We start from the raw sequence: 21,155 nt of genomic DNA, 5'->3' as shown, positions 1-21,155 counted from the left end.
TGTCTTAAGTGACTTAGAGCATGAGCAGAAGAGCATTTAACTTACACCAGTAGGACTGCCACACCCACTGTCACTTTTTGAGTCGTGAAAGGACCACCTCGGAAGTAAGTCACCTTCCTACTCCCTAATACTGAATCTAGTTTTTCTGGGTTTCCTTTTGCTATTTCTTTTTGATTTACCTTCTCTACAGATGTTTTGCACTGACTGTTCTTTTAACAGAGTTTCATAAAAAATTTAACTCTCGTGATGGCCAAAGCCAGTTCCTCCGTTTCAGTACCTGATTTTACTACTGAGATAAACATCAGGATCCAATGCAAAGAGCACCAGGCAGAAGACGTTAGAAGTCCGGCTCCTGGGTCATCGTTGTCTGTGTGCCCCTGGGCAAATCTGTCCTCTCGCAGAATTCCCAGCTCTGTGCATTTTAACGCCACATCACAGAAGGTGTTGTTTATAAAATTTCATTCATTTCCGAAAACTCTCAGCAGTGGCATTGTTATTACAAACGTCTAGATAAATAATTTAACCTCTCAATCAACACTGGGTCCTGGGGCTCCTAATTTAATAGGAGAATAGACACATCAGGGCCATACATATGGGCTTGTGCAGCTCAGAGAAACGTGAAAAACAACGAAAAAATAGCTGTTACCCAGGAAGTGTTATGAGACAGCTGGTTTCCAGGTCTCCAGAAGACACAGAAGTGATGCAAGTTAACACAGAGCTAAAGATCCAAGTCGCCAAGAGAACGCAGAATATCTCTGTGTGAAAAGGGGTGTTTTGGGGATCTTTTAAGGAAAGGCATATTCTCATTTATTTGTGACATTCCTGAGCCCAACAGGTGGGCCTGATATTGGGGTGCATTCCTGAGGTCTTTTCCAAATCTGTGACCTTGTGGCACGTGAGGCCGGCAATGTGTGTGTGTGTGTGTGTGTGTGTGTGTGTGTGTGTGCACGCGCGCATGCATGCAGTCATATCCACACACAACACAGATACCGAATCTGCCACTAAAAACGTACCCCTGCTCAATATTTTCAGCGAAACTGTTTCCTGGTTCACTGGAAGCATGGAGAATTAACCTTTCTGTCTTTTCTTACTCTCAGCAGTATTACTGATCACTGCCTTTCAATTTTAAGTCATTTGAAACGAAGACAGTATACTTTACAATAAATTTGTGCTTTTACTTAAGGGGAAAAAATTCCTTAATTTGGTTCTCTAAGGAAGGATTTAGTTCGTTTGAGAGAATACAGTAAATTGTAGCCAAATCAGCCTCCACTTTCTCTACCTCACCTGTGAGGTTTCGCTCTGGGCACGTGCTACGGCAGAACGCTGGCCAGCGTGGCTTTGGGTTTTACTGAGAAGCCTCTACCATCTGATTGGCTTCTGAGCCAAAGGGTGAAGTCAGCTCATTCAGCTTTCTGAATATTTTGTTTCCAAACACCTCTAGACTGTTAATACTTTATTCGAAAATAAATACTGGCATATCCGAAGAGAACGGGAAATGGTGTTCTAGAAGTCTATTCTCCATCTCATTCCAATGTGTTTATACAGCATCTTAAAAAAACAACTCCACACATTCCTCTATTCTTAGTACATATTCTAGCAAGAAAAGGAAGGAGGGAAATGGCAATCTCTAATGAATAGGTCAAATCATTTGGTTTCATATCTTCTCCTAGATTTATCGTTCATTAATTTCTACTTACCCTCAGCATACAAAGTCATTTCCTGGTGCCACCCACATGCCTGGCTTTTGACTACCAAGGCAGGTAAGACACTGTACCATACCTCTGTTAGTCTAAGAACTATTAGTCTATTGTAATAACAAAATTTTATTCTATTATTATTTTTCAATGTTTATTATTTTTGAAAGATGGAGTGCGAGCAGGAGAGGGGCAGAGAGACAGGGAGACACAGAATCCGACACAGGCTCCAGGCTCTGAGCTGTCAGCATGTAGCCCAACGTGGGGCTCGAACTCATGAACTGCGAGATCGTGACCTGAACCAAAGTCAGGAGGTTAACTGACAGAGCCACCCAGGTGCCCCTAACCGAATTTTAAAGAGTATAGGACATACATATCAGGCTATAGAAAATCCAAATCCTCAGATGAATGCCTCCCAATAGAAGAGGTAAGGTGTCAGGGCCCCAAAGTTTGGCAGGACGATTAAACGACTCCCAACCTAAAACCCAAAGCAAACCAAACCACAAACCAGCATCCATTTCTCTTTCTCTGTCTTGTAAAAAATGTTGTCTGTCTGTCTGGGCCTCCCTATTAACCCCCAGCCACCTGGGGATGGGGCTATCCCCTCAATAAAGAATGGGAGAACTCATTCAGAGCTCTGCAGTCTGAGCACACAGAATAGAGTTTAAATGTCTTTTAAAAATTGACAAACGGTGGAGGAAGAGGAAACAGTCTTCATGACTAAGGATTTTATTTACCTCTTTGTGTTTTGAGCAGTTTGGTAAGATTTAAGCCAACGTCCCCTAAAGGTGCATTAATTTTAGACATGAGATCTTTTCTCTGTCCTGTCTTACTTCTCCCACCCTGGTCCTGCCGCTGACCCTCAATCTGTTCTGCCTCACAGGGTGGGCACTGTGTCCTTCTGAGGGTCAAGAAGATGCCACCGAGAATGGAGGGGGACCTCCTGACCGCTCCCTGCGGTCACAGCCGCCTCTGTCCTCAGCACTCTGCCCAACCACGGCTTCCACCATGGCCCCAGGTACAAGGATGTGGGGTTTCCAATGATCAAAAGGCACAAAATCAAACAAGACCTTGCCCACCCTCCAAAACCCGCACCCCAATTAACTATTTCCACTCTCCCGACATGTGGAGGTATCAGGGAAAATGAAAGTGACATCGTACAGGCGCTCATGCCTTCTTCCACGTAACACGAACAGGGCTTCTGAGAGCCCGCCTTTGGGCTCAGCCCTAGGAGCAATGTGCTTTCTCCATAATTATTACCACAGTCCCATGGTCAGAAAGGCTACCCAAGTCCTCTCTGGAGCCTGCACGCCCAGGGCACATTTGGTTTATGCCTCGTGAGGAACGCCCTAATCAAAGGAAGCCCAGTTAGTCACGGGATGCTAATTGAGGGTGGACAGACTTCTTTCTGGAACAAGTATTGTGTAGAATGACTCAAAAGGAGGAGGGGTTGGTTGGGTTGGTGTCAACCTCCTGGTGTTCATGCTACAGTGATCACTAACCTTCACAGGAGCTCTCCCACCGAACGTGATTCTTACACTTCGGGATTTACACAGTCTTCTTCCCAGAAGAAATAAAATTGTGTTTAAGTTCTCCAGATGACTGTAATGATGATGATACCACTACTGAGGTGGTCTTTTTTTTTTTTTTTAAATCAAAACATGGGTTTTGAGGAAACGACCCCAAAAATATAGATCCGAAGTTATCTCCATACCGCCTCTGAATAGTCCATGATGAGACTATCACACACTGTCCCCAAAGAGGCTCTCTGCTTTCCTGAACTCCAGTGGGGTCTCCTTCCTTGGCCCCAATCCTAGCGAGCAGGAGCTAACAACACCCCTAAAATAAATACGGGAAATCAGCTTATGCTGTTGACTTACCAAGCTTGAGCAAACTGCTCTGTGAATCTACTGGTGTCTCCCAGGATCTATTTTAATGATCTGCCTGAGGAGAACTAAGCAGTGATTAAAAGATAAGAGCCCTCACGATCTTCGAGAAGGGAGTTGCAGTATCTACATGAGTGGCAAGACACAGCGGGCAGGTTCCCCTTTACTCCGGAGACCGGGAGCCTCTGCAGATGGCGAGCCTCTTCAGGGCAGGGGGAGTGGCCATCCTCTGCCATATGGGGACACCAGTGCATTCCTGGCCATCCTTGGCCAGCACTGGGAGCCCTGCTCCTTCTCACCTGGGGGTCCCACTCGGTCCCAGCTGGGCATCCTTCAGCCTCCCTAGCGGGCACAGGCTGCACTCTCTACATGCCCAGGATGAACAGCAATCTGCTCACTCCTTCAAGAAATACTTAAGGAGGAAAAGGGACACGGGTCTCAAAAGAAAAGTCCTTTAAACCGAGCTCCTCTGTCCTCTTTTGACTTGTGATAGAACCAAACCAAAGTCCTGCTGGAGGGTCAGAATACACTGAAATTTGAGCGGGGGGGTCTCACCTCCATCCACCCCCCCCCCCCCCATTACAAAGTAGTGACCACTGACAAATGCATAATTAGGCAGCTGTGCAGGAGACAGGCCTTTGTCCAAAGGTCCCCGGGCATCAAGTTTAAGCCGCCAGATGCTTGCTCCCTGTGGCTGTGCATTATCGATAGACCCGGGGATCTTTCAAAAATAGCACTCAGGAGCCGGGGAGGCAGACCCCAGCAAGGCTCACTCGGCGCTGGCTTCACCTCCAGCCTCTTGCTCAGGTGAGGGCGGTCATCTCCAATATAAGCTCATTCAAGAAGCACAGGTTCCCCCCCTCCCGCGCACGCACACTCCAGAAAGCAGCATTACCTGTTCCTGCTGCTGCACGGATTTCCCTGAAGCATTGGTCTCCTTGGCTGTAGTCATGGTCCCCCGTCCAGGGCGCACACCGGCCCAGGGGCAGGTGCGATCTGACGGCGAGTTCCGAGCCACCAGAGTCCAATCGGCGGGGAGGGGTGTGATTTAGTCCATGCTTCCGAAACCACACGGCTATTTTGGGGCGGGTGGGGGAGGGCGAGTGGGTAGACCAGCCTAGTTTTCTCTTTAAATGCAAGGAGCAGAGAGCGGATCCGAACAGGGGAGATGCTGCGGCTCAGCGGGGCTTCTCCAATTAGCAACAGCCTCCGCAATCGCCACAGAAACAATGGTAACTGCTTAGCAACCGGCAAGTGGCGGCGCGGTGCAGGAAGGGGACCCGAGTGATGCGCGCTGCTCCCGCCCGCCTCCCGCCTCCCGCGGCGCACGGCGCATGCTCCGCCACGGCTCGGCTGGGGAGGGGGCCTGGGGGCGGGGAGGGGGCCTGGACCGAGAGCGCCGGGAGGAGGGGGCTCCGGGGGAGGAAGGGGGAGACTGGGGAGGGGGGCGCGGGGAGGGAGGAGGGGAGCCCGGGGAGGAGCCGGGTGAGTAGATTGGAGAGGGGGCGGCAGGGGTGGGGAGGGGCGCCGGGGAGGGAGCTGGGGGGGGAGGGGGCGCGGTGGGGGTGGGAAGAAGGAAGCTCTGGGGAGGAGAGGGAGACTGGGGAGGGGGCGCAGGGTGGGGGAGGGAGGAAGGGAGCCCCGGGGGGAGCGGGGCGAGTAGACTGGAGAGGGAGCTTAGGGGGTGAGGAGGGGGGGCTCCGGGAGGAGAGGGGCAAGGAAACTGGAGAGGGGGCCCCAGGGGTAAAGGGGCGTCAGGATGGGAAGAAGGGGCTGGGGAGGGGGACCCAGGCGGGGGTGCGATGCCCTGGCCCCGGGCACTGTCACCGTGCTCACTGCCAGGCTTGGGGTGGCCGAGCCTGTGCCCCCACAGCAGTGCTCCCAGACAGGCAGGTCACACCCTGACGGGGGAGGGGGGGCACGGAGGGGGCACGAGGGAGAAGGTCTTTGTGTCTCCTTTGTGCCAAGTGCCCGGCGCGTTTGAGGAGGCAGATGGTCAGTGGGCTCCAAGGAGTGGCATCTTTTCTGTTTGCCCAGTGGGTTCTGCTGGAATGCTACATGTGGAAATGGGGGCCTTCATTTTCCTTCACCGTCAGAAAACTTCCTAGGTTTCTCCTTTTTACTTAGTCTCCTGTTTCTCTTTGAAAATCAACCAGAACCTCAAGGGTGTCTGTCAGTTGAAAGAAAAAAAAAAAAAAGGAAAAAAAGCATCTGGGGTGACCTTATAGGAGCAAGGCTCCCTGCTGAGTCCTGAGCTCAAGGAGAAGGCAGGACAGAGATGGCCATGGTGTTGGCCCTGCCTGGTTTCTAGGAGCACTGACTGTGGGTCCTGCTGCTGCAGCCCCCGACCCCTACCCCCGGGGAGGGGAGGGACGAGTCGGCTGGGAGACGAGAGACATAAGGTGTGCAGAGCTGACAAGCTCTGAGTAGAGCTTGATTAGTCACTAGTTTGCAGGGGGATGTGCCTCCTGGCCTTCCAGAAACACAGACCAACTCGGTGCACGGGGGCCTTCTGCTGCCCTTGTGTGTGTGAACAGTGCCCTCTGTGAACACTTCCCTAACTCCTAGCTTCAGGCTGCCGCAGGCCCCCATGGCACGGGGAAGCCACCCCTCCAGGCGGCACCAACAAACACGCCCAAGAAGAAAGTCCTTCTGGCTGGCCGCGCGTCCTTCCTTCCGGAGAGAAAGGCAGAGTAGATCCGTTTCCCTTGAAAAGCTGTAAAATGGCAGACTTTCCCTTATTCAGGTCCTTCCCAGTGCCCCTGACCACCAGTCATTTTCCAAAAGCAAACACGCTTGCAAGATCCGATGCACTGGGTCCTTCTTCACAGATGACGGATGAATCTAGATCACGGCGGAGTTGCCTGGCCACCTCTGCCACAGCCTGAACTTCGTTCTGGGGGAAGTGTTTGCTTGGCATCGATTCTAAGACATCGAGCTAGGCAGCTGCAGTTTGTGTGGTTTGTCCGAGAATAAATTAAAAAAAAAAAAAAAAAGGAAAACCCCACGTAAACCGCTCGTCACACAGTAAGGGTCTGGCTAGTGTGTGTTGCTTTTGGTCCAGGCCTCCCCACGGGACAGGGTGTCTCCAGGGTGGGAACAGCAAAGTTGTGGATCCGTGGCGTCCTCCTCTGTGTGGCCCCACTACCGGGGGTCTGCACGCGAGTTACTACCACTCCCGGCCGCGAGGATTGTGCCAAGCCACGCAGACTCTCAGGGGGACCTTCATACGGCCCCAGGCTCATCCATGGATGGCCCCGCGCGGTCACACCCCTAGGCCTCAGGGAGTCACTGCAAACCCGCCCTTGGGACCCCAGCCGCGAAGACCCAGGAAGAAGGGCTGAACAGTGAGGCGAGCCGCCGCTACCCACGTTACCCGCCACGTGCCTGGACCACAGGGACCCGGGGGACTCGGGGGCAAGGGAAGCGAGTGGCCAGGCCTGGACCACGGCGGCCTCGGCTGCAAAATACCCCGGGCACTATCTCGGTCTTATTCCCGAGTACCTCAGGGCTGGTCTGTCCTCCTGTTTCCTCCCGAATGAAACTCCTGAGGGGGCTCAAATCCTACCCCAGCATCTGAGAGGAGCTGTGGCTAACCCCGGCAGGCCAGGACCACCAGCAGGACAGGTGGTAGCCCGGGGTGCTGGGTGCTGGTGGTAGGGAAGGGCGGGAGGCCCCTCGGGTGTTTCCTTTGCATTTCTCAGCCAAGACCTTCCGTATTACCCTACATCTAAAATGAATGTGGCTGTAACGACAGTTCCCCCACGTTTGCGGGATTATACCTGATCCCCGAAAGGGGTCTCCTGCTGACTTCAGATCGTGAGGTCACGTGAGCGCTCGCCTGGCCAGCCCTCCCACCCACCACGACCCCCGTTCATCACCCCTGTTCTCAGGAGCCACCGGGTAGAAAAGTCTGAGAATCACCAGTCGACGGCCAGGCCAGGCTGTGCCACTCAGACCCTTTCCGTGGATTTTCTGGCGCCATGTCCCCCAGGTGGCTGACTTTTCTGCACACTCGACTTGACTGCTTTTAAAAGAGAAAGGTCGGGTTCTCCCGCCAAGCAAACGCGACAACACGGATGAACCTGGACGGCCTTCCTCTTGAGTGAGCCACGCAGGAGAAATACTGCGTGATCCCACTTAGAGGAGATGCCAAACGGTCCAACTCCTGGGAGCAGAGGAGAGGATGGTGATGGCCAGGCCCGAGGCAGGGAAACAGGAGCGGATGCGGATGAAACGTCTGTTAGGAGCGACGGAGAAGTTCCGGAGAGGACCATACGACATCGGGCCCGTAGAGGACAACGCTGCACGGCTCACTCAGTCTGTTAGGAGTCGATCTCGTGTTAAATGTTCTTAACACAAGAGCAATCTTAAAACCGGGGAGGAAGGGCTGCATTTTATCACCACTTAAACATTCATCATTATCCCTCCGGGGCACAAGCACCGTGGTGCCCACGTTAATCCTTCAGCTGCAAGTGGGTGCGTCTCACTCCAGATCTGGGGAGCCATCTCCAGGGGGAATCCAGCCAGATTCTCCTGGGCATTATCAGCGCTGCCTTCTGAACTCCTCCCTCAGAGGGGCGCCTGGGTGGGTCCATCGGTTAAGCATCCGGCTTCTGCTCAAGTCATGATCTCACGGTTCGTGAGCTCGAGCCCCGCGTCCGGCTCTGTGCTGACAGCTCGGAGCCCGGAGCCTGCTTCGGATTCTGTGTCTCCCTCTCTCTGAGCCCCTCCTCCGCTTGTGCTCTGTCTCTCCCTGTCTCTCAAAAATAAATAAATGTAAAAAAAAAATGTAAATAGTCTATGTGCCAGGAATGACCCTAAGGATTTTATATGTATATATATAATCTTCATTAACCCTTAAAAAATCTCTGCTTTAGTTTGCTAGGACCACAACAGAGCACGATGGATGGAGGGCTTCCACAGCAGAGATTTATTCTCTCATTTCTGGAAGCCAGAAGTCCAAGATCAAGGCATTGGTTCCTCCTGGGGCCTCCCTCCTTGGCTTATAGATGGCCCTTTGGCCCGTGCCCTCACGTGGTCCCTCTGTGTGTGTGTCTGTGTCCAAATCTCCTCTTCTTATAAGGACACGAGTCAGATTGGCTTCAGGCCCACCCAGTGACCCCACTGTACCTTGCTCACCTCTTCAAAGACCCCACCTCCAAACACGTTCTGAGGTCCTGCCTGTTAGGGATGAACACACGGATGGAGGGGGACACGATTGTAACACTATTAGCTTCCTTTTTACGTATGAGGAAATGGAGGCTTCAAATGATTACTACGTTCCTCCCAAATCATGTAGGCAGCAGTACGTGGCAGGGTTGGCATTTAGATCCAGTTCTGTTCGATCAAAGCCCGTGGCTGCGCATGCATACCGCGTGCACGCGCACACGCTCCCCGCGCCTCTTCAAACACCTTCCGAGCACTCGGGCAGGAGCGGCTTCCCGAAACTCTCCAAAGGAGAGGAAGGCTTCTGATCGCCCCAGCTCCTGCTGAGTCGCTAAATGGGTCTCCATAAGGCCTTACTCCGGGCGACGCCCCCCTGCTTTGGTGTCGAGAAAGATCCCACTTCAAGCCACGCAAGAGCTTACGAGGAGCATCTCGGGCTTTGGGAGGTCAGGCTGCACCCAGCCAGGACTAGGCCGGCGCCTGTTCTCGGCCAAGCCGACTCTTCCCTGGAGCCTGGCGGAGCACACGCCAGGCCTGGCAGCCAGTGGGGACTCGACCAGCTGCCGGTCCTGCCGTGTTACTCCCTCCGTGCCCACCCACCCTGCTGCCCGGAGCTGCTGGAAATCTCTCGTGTCTGCAATCAGCCTCACCGAACGGACCCGAGCCCGATCAGCCCTTTGCAGGTGCATCTGGCGAGAGGCTGCTTCACGTGGGCGCACGCCGATTTCCCCTCCTCCTCTCCCCGCTCCGGGTGTGTCCGGCTGGGGCGCCGGCACAGGCTCGGCTACTTAAGTTTGTTTGCAGACTCGCAGGCCCGGATCCCCTGCAGCTTGGTGTGATCTCCCGCTCCTCGGATTTCCGCTCGCCTTGGCCCAGAGCCCATCAGCCACACCAGCTTTGCGTCAAGAACATCGGATCTGCAAGGCTTCACCGAGCCTCTACTATGTGTGGACGGCAAACCCACCCACTGGAACAGACGCACTGGCCTACACGCTGCTGTAAGGTGGGGATCAGGATGTCTTTAGAATCTGGGAAGATTCTGAACTTTGCAGCATTAACCATCTGCAAGAGAAGCTACTTCTAACGTACAGTTCCCTGAAAATAAAAAATACGGGCAGCAAGGCAAGATTCCCTGGAGAGCCAGGCTGAGATCCAAAGAAGCAATTTGAAGGTAAATAAATAAAAAGTAAATACTGAGCATTACCAAGGAGAAGGAGAATGTGGGTAAGTTTCCTAAAGACTGGGTTCTGGGTTTCTCTAGACAAAAAGACCAGTAGGGTTTATATATATATAAATTTATATAAATTTATATAAATTTATATTTTATATATATAATATATATACATATATAATATATATTATATATTTGTATTATTTATATATAATTAATATATTAATAATTAATAATATAAATAATATTTACATTATTTATGTATTAAGGAATTGGCTCACTCAATGTGGGGGCTTGCAAATCTGAAGTTTCCAGAACAGTCCAACAGCTGGAAACCCAGGAAAGAGCAGCCTGAGTCAAAGGCCATCTGGAGGTAGAATTCCCTCTTCCTCGGGGGAGGTCTGTCTTTTTCTTAATGACTTCAACTGATTGGATAAGGCCCACCCACATCATGGAGGGTAATCTGCTTTACTCAAAGTCTACTGCTTTAAATGTTAATCACGTTCAGAAAAACAAACACAAAACCAATTTAAAAAGAAAAAAAGGAAAGAAAACAAAAACCATAGCAATACCTAGTTTGACCAAAAACTGCGTCCCATGACCCAGGCACATTGGTACATAAAATTAACGGTGACAGGCCGTAAGTAGAAGTGATAGATAGTAGTATCTTAATATTCTCAATTTACTCTTCTCCTCCTTCCCTTCCCCACCTTTCTACCTGGAATGCTTACCACAGTCTTGAGCCATGAGATCGAGACCATTGGTAGGATAAACCCTTGGGAAGGCACCTAGAGACCCACGGACCTTGTGAGAAGGAATAGCCATAGCGTCCCTGGCTGCTTACCTCCAAAACTTATATACAGGAAAGACAAATGGACTTCTCTCTTGGGTAAGTCACTGTTACTTTAGGTGTTCTGAATTCAAGTCAACACAGTACAAATTCCTCTTCTGTCTTCTCTGTTTTCCTAATAGTTGCGCTAAGAGTGTCCCCATAGAATTACAGCCAATGAAATAAGGAAGGAACACTTACAGATCTGTCTCATTCGACATAGCAAAGATAGGTACTAGAGGTAGCAAATGGGTGAGCCTCTAAATCAGGGCCCGCATGCTATGGCCCATGGGCCCAATGCAGTCCACTTCCTGTGCTTTAAGTACAGTTTTATTGGAATGCCGCTGTGCCCATTTGCTTACATACTAGCTAGTATGATCCCTGGCCCGCAGTAACTCCGTTGCACGTCAACTAAAGGTGTGTGGATCCATTCAGAATCCCAAATTCAACAGGAAAAAACCTTCCAGGATCAAAGCAGACCAGCTCCACAACCCCCAGAAAGGAAAGATGATAGGAGAAGCCTAACGTGTTTCACTGTTGGCCTCAGCTCACCGCCCACCGGCCCGTCAGAGCCCATCTCCTGTCTTGTGGAGCCGACTGTCCCCACCACACCCACAGTGCACATCCTACAGCACCCTCTCCAGATGCACAACGCTTTCACGGGACAGGGTTCGGTGCCCCAGAAGCACGAGGCTCCTATGCATTTGAGGAATGCTGAAAGCATTCAAGTGGTCTGCCAAATCCATACCGCCATCACTTAGGGTAAGTGCTCAAAAATATTTGTTTGGATAAATTAATAAGGTGGCAGAGTCCAAGGAGTCCAGTGATAACCTCATATCATATCTGAATGATCTTCACTTCTTTTCTCCCTAAAAGACGCTCCTCTCGCTGATCACAAACCTTTACAAGATAAGGTCATGCTAAGCGCTCTTCCTGGGGACTGAGGCCACTGTCTTCAGCTGCCTGGGAAGTCAACAGCTCTGTGTTTACTGAGAAATTATTATGTGCTAAGTCAGGAAATCTGTCTTCATGGCCTCACAGGAGAGGGAAACTTGTAGCAGATAAATGCCTTTTGGTCCTGCCTTAGGAAGTACAAGGAGAAAGGCAGCAGGGAGTAGAGGTGTCCAACTCTGTGTGAGGGGCTATGTAGAATTTACTGGATGCACTCCAGGCAATGCTAAGCAGTGATCAGAAGCAAGATAATGTGTGTACACAGAGTCGCACGGGTGGATGGTAAATGCAGTGCTTAAGGCAAAAAAGTCAGAAATATCCATATTTACACATGTAGACATACATGTGTGAGTATACATTTACATAAACATAGATGTACACAAAACAGATGTATGCATGTATAAATAAACCAAAACCTTATAACAAATAAAAAATGCATTCCTACAAAACATGTGTTTTGCAAAAACACATACAAACTACAAGTTGCCCATCAAACAACACATAATGCTTGCTGATGGCAGGGAGGGAAGAGAGTAGATGACAAGCTCAGTTGGGAAAAAGAACGGGTAGAAGGGAGGCAGAAAGGGGGGGAGGAAGCATGGAGAAAAGGAAAAGAAAGAAGAAGGAAGAAAGAGGGGGGGTTGTGCTTGACCCGCGGATGAAAACGTGCCACAAACTTCCCTCCGCACCTCTCGGTCCCCTCACCTGTGAACAAGATGGAGAAAGTCCAAACAAAAATGCTCTGTCACCCTGCGTGGTCACCTGTACCTCACAACGGTGCCTTCATTCCTTAATGACAGGTAAGGAGCCTGGCTGCAGGGGAAGGACCGTTTGGCCAAGGCCAAGTGGACCGTGCTCTGATTACTGTGCCCGGGGTGAGCCCACACTGGAGCCTCCCCGCCGGGCAGGAGCACCACACTCTCCAAATTACGTGTTCCCGAAGCTACCTGCCAGCTGGAAGGTTCCACGCTGTGAGTCCAGGTAGATGTTCCAAGGTTGGCCATCCAGTTTCTGAAAACCACTATCATGCGAAAGGGCTTTTAAACCAGCTCACATTTGTGTCCGCACCCCGGCTCTAATTTATTTACTTTTTTTAAATGCACGTAATTTACTTATTATGTGCCATGTTGTCCTCTAAATCCTTTCAACCTACAGGCTTTGTTTTTCTCCAAGACGGCACGTTTCTTTTCCGTCTCTTCCCTCCCCTGCCCCTTCCTTTCCTCACCCTTATAGGTGCAGCCTCAGTTCAACAATGCACTCAGGGTGTGACGTTTGGGAAACTCTGCTTTAAACTTTCCATGTTTCATCCCAAAGTAGCTTCATTTCATTCAAGTTGCCTTGCCCGTCACGTCTCCCCTGAACCATCCCACGGCTTTAAACTCAGCCGCAGAGCCAGGGCGCTCTGGAACCTGGCAGGTGGACCACACGCGCTGGCCGGTGATGCTCAGCATGGCCTGTGTCTTCTCAGGCACCTCGTGTGCTAGGATGACCTTGGCAACGGCGGCTCGACAGATGCCTTGTTTATGGTTTCTAATGACCCCCGCTGAAATTTCTGGGGCTGTTCACGCAGCCCTAGTCTGGCGCCAGCTGTGGAGCAAGCTATCGTGTTGCTGGGGGAACATATGGCCACTCAGGTATTTCTGCCCGCACACTGTCTTCAGTGTTGTTTCAGGAAAGAGATACCCAAAGGAGGCCCCTGGATGATCCTGGTGTGGGTTTCACATCCTGCCTGGTTTCCCGGAACCTCTGCTCACCTCCCTGCCTTCTGGCCTGGGCCTGGCTCTTTGGGAGGAATGGGAGAACTTGTCTGATGTAAAAATGTCCCCGCTCCCCAGACCTTTCAGGGCTCGTGCTTCATTTCCAACACTAAATAAATAAATTAGGAGACCCGTGCAGAAGGTTTCCAGAAAAGGATGAGCCAATGAAATCCCTGTTGTCCAACACTTTGCACAAACACCTCTGAGTTGACTTTGGGGATGAGTGTCAGTGACATTCAAGTGGGCCACATAAAATTGGAGAGACATGTCAACAATGGCAAGCTAAGACACCTGGTACTTTCTCTCGGAAGGCATCATCAAAGCAAGGACATTAACAAAGGACAAAGAAACCACGTCCTCCGCCCGGGCACGGGTGCCAGCTCTACCCCTCACCCTCCTCTCCTTAAACGCCAGGCTCAGATGCCACCCCCTACCTCCCCGTGGACTCTGTCCTTTGCCCCACTGCTCTCCCATCACACACGTTCCATGTCTCACGTCTGTGTATAGTCCTTGCTGCCTCATAGAGTCACCGTCCGCTTCCCTGGCATGCCCAGCCCCACCGTGCGTTTCTCCTCGGCAGGGCCAAGGCAATGTGACGTTCCGCTCTCAGTTTAAGGGACGGCTTTGAGGCCAGAATTGTGTGTGTGAATCCCACATCTGTTCATTTGCTGGCTTTGTGCAAGCCACTGATTCCAGAGCCAGCTGTGAAAAGGACACGGCAGTCGGTGGCTTGTAGAACGCTGTCAGAATGAAATCAGATAAACTCAAACCAGTGGACACAGAGTTCGCTCTCAATAAACGGTTCGTCTCATTGCCAGACTGAGAGCTCTGGGAGGTCAAGTCTGTTCCTCCCTGAATTCTCAGTGCTCAGCACACAGAAGATGGCAGGATAATGAGTGTGTTGGGGACAGAACGTGTGTGAAAGCTGAGCAGCACCTCGACCAAAATCAGGGGGACCAGAGTCTCTCTCTGCACGATGCACCGAGAGAGGTCACAACCAGGTCATTCATTTCCGGAACTCGTTACGGACAAAGAAGTGTAGGCAGACGTGTGCACTCGGAGTGGAGCCTTAACGGGGCAATGTGGTCACAGGAGTAACGGAGGGATGGAAACACGAGACGGAAACCAGGCATGGAGGCTGCCCGGGGAGCACAGGGCAGACCAAGGAAGGAGTGCAGGAAGGACTGACCAGCCCGAGGAATCCTCCCACATGCCGCCGAGACGCAGGAGCTGCCAGGAGAGCCTTCTAGAAGTCGGGGCTCCGTGCCCATCCCACCCGTGTTCTACATCCGGCCAGAGCGCCTCTGCCTCCCTCTCCTTGGCCAGAGTTGCGTCTCATTGGATGGAGCTGTGCGACTTCAAACACGGGGCCCACGGAGTCCACCCTGCGGACGGCCGCCTTTCAAGAAGGCAGGATGAAAAGCTGGGCCACTGGCCACTAAAGAGAGGAAAACTTCTGACATTTCAGAAATCAAAGAGGAAACACGCGAGGAAGATATGTTTCATCAATTCACCAGACAGGCATAAAAGGTTGCATATGCCTTATTATGTCTTTTTTAAGAGTCTCTTTTGCTAAAAATTAGAGCTACGTGAAAGTCCTTAAGAATCAGGGCCCAGCCTGTGTGAGAGAGCACTGGCAGGTCCCACCCGTCCCGGCCTCCATCCTGTTCATGTTCACTCGATGACCTCTCTTGGGGTCATGCGTTCAGGCCCCTCGGAGGTTAACAAATGCCCCTCGGAAATGCTCACCAAGGCCAGGATGGGGGGGGGGAGGGAGACCTGTTCTGGGCCCCCGTGAATCTGTTAGGAAAAGGAAAGATGTGTTCTCTCTAACACACGGGTGGTGTCACAAGACGTGATTACAGGTCAGCTGCCAGGTGCCTGCGAACCCTCTGATCTCACGACAGTGACTGCACCCTTCCTCACGTGCCCTCACTCTACACAACCTGGACTTGTTGGTGGAAAACCCAAAGCGGCCAGATGAAGACAGTAGCCGTCCTAAGATGAAATTAACTTATTCTACCACTTCCTGTGTCAACCAGCATTAATAGAGCAGAATAAAATTAAAAAAAAAAAAAACAACCCAAGTAGATAGAACTCTTCTTAGGGGTATCATTATTTTATGAAACTTTGGTGAAATATTACAAAGATACTGCTCTAAATTCCGTGAAAAGTCTAAAGAGAAATTGTGTGTGTGCGCACCATTCCGACACGTTTCTCTCCTTCCTGAGAACACACCACACCCTTGCTTCTCCGGAAAGCCTTTGGAAGCTGAGGCCAGAGCGGCTCCTAGGCGGATATAACACTCAGTAACTCCCCATTTTCAACACGTCCATTTGTAAAATACACCACAACAGGGTCTTCATGCGATAGAAAAAAGCACACCCGAAATGAATTCGCAGCCACGATTGAATGTGTCTCCTACAAAGGCGCTCAGATGAACACAGGCAAAGAAAGACTGCCCTTGGAAGGATCATAAACAGGACAGGAGTCCGGTTTGAGTCACATCTCAGATGGATGCAAGACCAACCCTACAACATGACTGATGATTTCTCAAAGCCCATCCTGAGTAGGGTAATGGGCAGAAAAAACCACAATGGATACGGTAAAAGTTGTAGGGGGGACCACAAAGGACCCAATTTTGATGTATTTTCTTCATCAAGGCTTCAAAATCATAATTATGTTTTCATCCTTTGAATGGTTGGGATCCTTCACACTATAACGGATACAGCTGATATAAGACATAAGACAACCCTAGTCTCTCCTTGAACTTTGTACTGATATTCCGTCAGTGGATCAAATTAACACACCTGCCCTACCAGGAACTTGAAGAAATTCAGGACAATAACTTTTGGATTCAGGGCTACTTCCTCCTTTACCCTCTCCTGCAGCTTTCAGAAATGCTCCTTGCCCCTCAGATGAAGTATGGTCTTCCAGTGTGTATAGAATTTTGTCGGGCCTCTGAAAAGGGATGGGGTCAACGCATCCGCTGATACTGGAGTATGAAGGATGGAGTATGTCTCCTTTCGTGGAGCGTTTACGTTCTCGTTGAGAACACCTCACTGTCCATCACTAGGTTGGTTCTGGATGGGTATCCCTCTTAGGCTGAGGCAGGAATACCATGGCGTGGGTGATTGGACTGAATCTGTGATCCCGTCAACAGCCAGCCAATCTGTGGCCATCAATTCCACAGCAAGGGATGAGTCAGGCCAATCCGATTCTCCCTTTCAGCGACCTGAACTCAGAAGAATCAAGGGTCTGCTAGCGGTGAGGGGTCAGCCCGAAGCTGGAGGATGGGGAGTGGGCAGAGCCCAGGCTATAGCGACACAACTGCTGTGAAGCTGCTAGGATGCCTAGCCCAAGGAGAGGTAGAAAGCATAAAGAACGAGCGAGTGTGGAGCACAGCGGGGAACAGGAAAGAAGAAAGCAAGCTCTTATGCCTGGAGCAGCTGGATCCTGGAATGGCCTTGGTTTGTGGCAACTTCCCCGCTCTGGTCCGTAATTGAGAATTTACGCAAAGTCGGAGGCCTCCTCTCAAGACCAGGCTACTCTGTAATTTAGAATTTATGCAAAGTTGGAGGCCTCCTCTCAAGACCAGGCTACTCTGCAACCCAGTGTTTGGGGGCAGTGAGGGGCAGGTCAAAGGTGCCAATACAGATGAACGCCCGAGGCTCCCAAGGTGAGTCTGCATCTCAGTGATCCTATCACTCTGGGGGTGGGGTGGGGGAGGTAGAACTCATACAGGAGGTCTCTGGGGGAAATGACTGCAAACTGGTCCAGGTTCTCAAGGCCAGGACTATTTCCCACTCGCTGAGTTTTGGCTCCACTTAAAACCAGGAGATTGTTGGGGTGCCTGGGAGGCTGAGCTGGTTGAGCATCTGACTCTTGCTTTTGGCTCAGGTCACGATTGCACAGTTTTGAGATCGAGCCCCACATTGGGCTCTGTGCTGATGGCTCAGAGCCTGCTTGGGATTCTCTGCCTCCCTCTCTCCCTCTCTCTGCCCCACCCCTGCTTGTACTCTCTGTCTCTGTCTCTCTCTCTCAAAATAACTAAATAAACATATGGAGGAAAAAACAAGAAATTGTTACTAGATCCCTGGTTGGGCACCATTTTTTTTTTTTTTGTCTCTCACTTAGTTCCCAGACATTTATTGCGCATCACTATATGCTAGGTCCTGTGTAGACACTGGGGGAAGAGAAATCAAAACCCCTGGCTTTGAAGGACTCTGAGGCTCATGGAAGACAGAGAGACTAACAGAATATCCAGATGGACATGGAGGCAAGGGTGTCTGGCAGGAGCAGGGGATCTGTGGTTCTAGAAAGGATTTTGTAAGAAGACTGGGCTGGTGACAAAGACCTGGCACGGAGGAAGGGTAGTGACGCACAAAAATGTCTCTTGATGGGTTGTAAGCAGTCCAGTGCGCTGGCGTGCAGCATGTGTGAGAGTCACGGAGCGGGAAGGGTCCCGTTCACCAAGGGTCCAGACTCCCCCTGCAGACAACTGAAAAAAAAAACTTTGGTGATAAGATGTCCTGAGCAGATTTACAGTTAGAAAGGTTTCTTTTCAGAATGTGGAAAATGACCTAGGATGGAGACTCCAGGCTAGGAAGCTTTTGGAGCACTCAAGCGAAACGTAAGAAGCGCCTGATGTAAAGTGATGGGGGCGAGAAAATAAAATTAAAGTTGCTTCTCAGGGCAGAACTGAAAGAACATGTTGACCAATTAAGATGTGATCCGTTTTCTGTGAGTGAATTTGGCTACAGCAACATACGCTAATTCTCCGGAAGGCCTGGAACAATGTATTGCCAACATCACACACGTTTGTCGGTTTCACCTTCTATCTGTACTTTTTCCAGGCACCGCACCACTGCCCATGCAGGACTCACTAATGAGCGACACTGTCACGATCAGGATAAATTTCAATGATCACACCTCATTTATTTTCCAGCACCTTCTCCATCTGGACACTCTACCAAGCATTCTATGTTCTCCAACTATTACATTTCAACCTCAGGACTCCTTGATTCCTTGTGTTGATTAACCTAGTCGGCGTGGCTCACGGGGTACGCAAGCCTAGCTTAGGATTCAGGAAACCTAGATCCCGTACGTGCTGTAGACTGACTATTGGGTCCCCCCAAGAACACAACTTGTATGTTAATATCTAACTCCAACATGATGGCGGTGGCAGGCGGAGCGTTTGGGAGGGGACAAGGTCACGAGGGTGGGGTCCCCATGACTGGCGTCAGCGACCTTATGAAAGGATTCTGAGCGCTCCCTCTCCGCTCCTGCCATATGAAGACACAGCAGGAAGACCACCGTCTGGGAGCCAGGCGGTGGGCTCCCAACAGACACTGAACGCGCTTCATCTTGGACTTCCGGCCTTCGGAACTGGGAGAAATAAATTCTGGCCGTTTGCAAGCCACCCGCCCTGTGGTCTTTTTGTTACAGCGGCTCCTAAGGACTGAGTACTCTGTGCACCACACTACTCCAGGGTCCCGACTCACAATGCACTCTGTGGACCCTGGAACAGGGTGGTGGTGGGGCAAATGTAAGTACCTTGAATTTCAATGGCCGCTGTCCTCTCTGGAGCTGCACGGAGAGGGTGGTGCTCCCTGGATGCTGGTGCAGGACATGGTGCATGTGCAGGGCTTGAGGTGGGGCAAGCCACCACCGCCTTCTGGGCTCTAGTTTCGTGACCCCCGACCCTGGGCCCCTGTTCACCGCTACCCTTGCAGCCCCTTACCTCATGCTCAGCATACAGCAGGCACTCCCTAAATGCGTGTGGCCGGCGAAGAAACAGAGCGCCGAACTACCTCGGTGGCCCCAGTGGGGTGGCGGCTGTGAGCCGGAGGCCGGGGGATGTTACGCTCGCTCACCTTCCTTTGCGGCGAGCCCCACACCGAGCGTCTTCACGCCGGGAGCCCAAGCGTGGCGGTTCATTTAGCCCCGTGCTGTTTCCTGCTTCAGTGGACTGCACCTGTTACCCTGTTACCTGGGACGTCCTCGCCGCGATCCCTCTGTGCCACAAGCTCCCTTCTCCGGGGCTCACTTCCTCCCCCCGGGTGGGTTGTTCTCTTTCTCCCCTCTGCTTCTGTTTAGTTTCATCTCCTTAGCTTTTCCTGTGACTCCGCGGTCCCTTCTCAAACACGTGGGCACTCCTGACACGGGTTATTCGCTGAACTCAACAACAGCGAAGAGCGGCCGGACGACAGCTTGTCAGAGTCGGGGGCGGAGGGGGACCACAGCAACTTTTAAAGTCGTTCCTTCTTGTGTTTGCACTTGTGTCCCTCTGGTGCTCATGATTTCCCTTGCCCGGTCACTTCGCCCCATCCGTGTGTCTGTCGGAACACCAACCACGTGTAAACAGTGCCTGGGCATAGCAGGTGCTCAAGAAACACAGGCTGAAGCGTCGACTGTTACAGACGCCGTGCTTCCTGCCACCCGCGGGGAGCAGAACGTGGAGAGATTCATCCTACAGGTGAAACCGCTTCTGTGGACCACGAGTTCCACCGTGGAACACACTTAAACCCACTGCCACCGTGATGTCACTGCCTGAAAAAGTGGGCGAGGCATCAACGGTCTCCCCTAGCGTGAGGGATACGTGCCGAAGATGGCGGGTGCCCGGGGAGGGTGGCTTCCTGGTCTCAGGGCCCTCAGCGAGCCGGCGGCAGAGCGTGGGCAGACCCCAACCCCTCCACCGAATCCTCTGGACGCCGCTGCTCTCCCCACAGCGACGGTGGCTTCCCCTGCCAGGTGGGTAGCGGCACGCCCCTCTCTCAACATGCCCTTCCAAGTCCTTCACCTTGTCCCGCGTTGACCTCCAAGGTCTTTGCTTGCCCCCCCCCTTTCCTCGCCCCTTCCTCATCTCCGGGCAGAAGGTTCACACGGCAGAACTCAGGGGGCTCAGGTGCTGGATGGCACTGAGGGAAGAGCAGGGGAGGACTCCCCCCCCCCCCACCCACGCCCTTGCTAGGTCTCAGCAACTTTCCAAGTCAGAGGAACGTTCTCGTGGCTCCCCAGGCCATGAGTTTAGGGAGATGCGTGGCCTGGAGGAGGGCCCGATCTTCCTGGATGTGCACACTGGCCACAGCACCGTTCAACAGGTGCATTGGTGAGGCCCCGTTCCGTCCCTCCGGGGGGAGGGTCTTGAGACCATTTTTATCAGGCTTAATCTTTCGGCAGAAGAAAATCTCCACTGTGGTGGTGGTCAAATCCCCTAAGACATTCAGACACCTCGGAGATGGACCCTGCCCTGTCCTCTTTAGTATTCTCAGTTATTTGGGGACAAAAACAGCAGGAACATGTCTGGACAACCTTCCCTACAGAATGCAGCGCTCAACCCTCCTCCCCTGTTCACAGTTGGTCCTCTTTTCTGACTCCGCCAGACGCTGCTGTTTCATTAGGGAAGGTAGGAAGTGACAAGAGTCCCTTCTGCTGGCCCGTCGGGGAGTCTGGTTTTCACAAGTGTGGCCCAGCTGCCGGTCTCAGCCAGCCAAGCAGATGGGCCCCGTGGGAAGGAGATGGTGAGCCCTGCTCCCAGTTCCCTGCATGTCCTCAGCTCCCGGCCTTGTTCTTTTGTCTTCTCCTTAGGACAGAATCCTCTGGAAATCAGTGACAATGGCAGAGGATAGGCCCGTAGGAGATCCGTGCAGCCGCCTAACAACATGACATTTGCCTACAGCAGGTGACATAAACTAT

General features: G+C 51.8%; 1 protein-coding gene and 1 long non-coding RNA gene across 7 annotated transcripts in view; one reads left to right on the top strand and one right to left on the bottom strand.

Moving 5' to 3' along the window:
* DPP6 (dipeptidyl peptidase like 6) overlaps positions 1-21,155 on the bottom strand; it is a 949,991-nt gene that overhangs the window by 490,592 nt on the left and 438,244 nt on the right. The window contains exon 1 of one of the 6 annotated variants that reach the window (XM_045053298.1): positions 4,476-4,851. The exons of the other annotated variants lie outside the window; for them this stretch is intronic. Within the exon in view, the coding sequence (XP_044909233.1) occupies positions 4,476-4,532 (57 nt within the window). The 5' untranslated portion in view covers positions 4,533-4,851. Of the gene's footprint in view, positions 1-4,475; positions 4,852-21,155 lie in introns of those variants that run through there. 6 annotated transcript variants of the gene reach the window in all.
* LOC109497707 lies at positions 9,178-11,556 on the top strand. Its single transcript, XR_002154104.3, has 3 exons — positions 9,178-9,920; positions 10,657-10,809; positions 11,297-11,556. It is a non-coding gene; the product is annotated as an uncharacterized LOC109497707 (long non-coding RNA).

This window comes from Felis catus, chromosome A2 (assembly GCF_018350175.1).
Source record: "Felis catus isolate Fca126 chromosome A2, F.catus_Fca126_mat1.0, whole genome shotgun sequence".
NCBI lineage: Eukaryota > Metazoa > Chordata > Mammalia > Carnivora > Felidae > Felis > Felis catus.
This window is presented reverse-complemented; position numbering and strand designations above follow the sequence as displayed.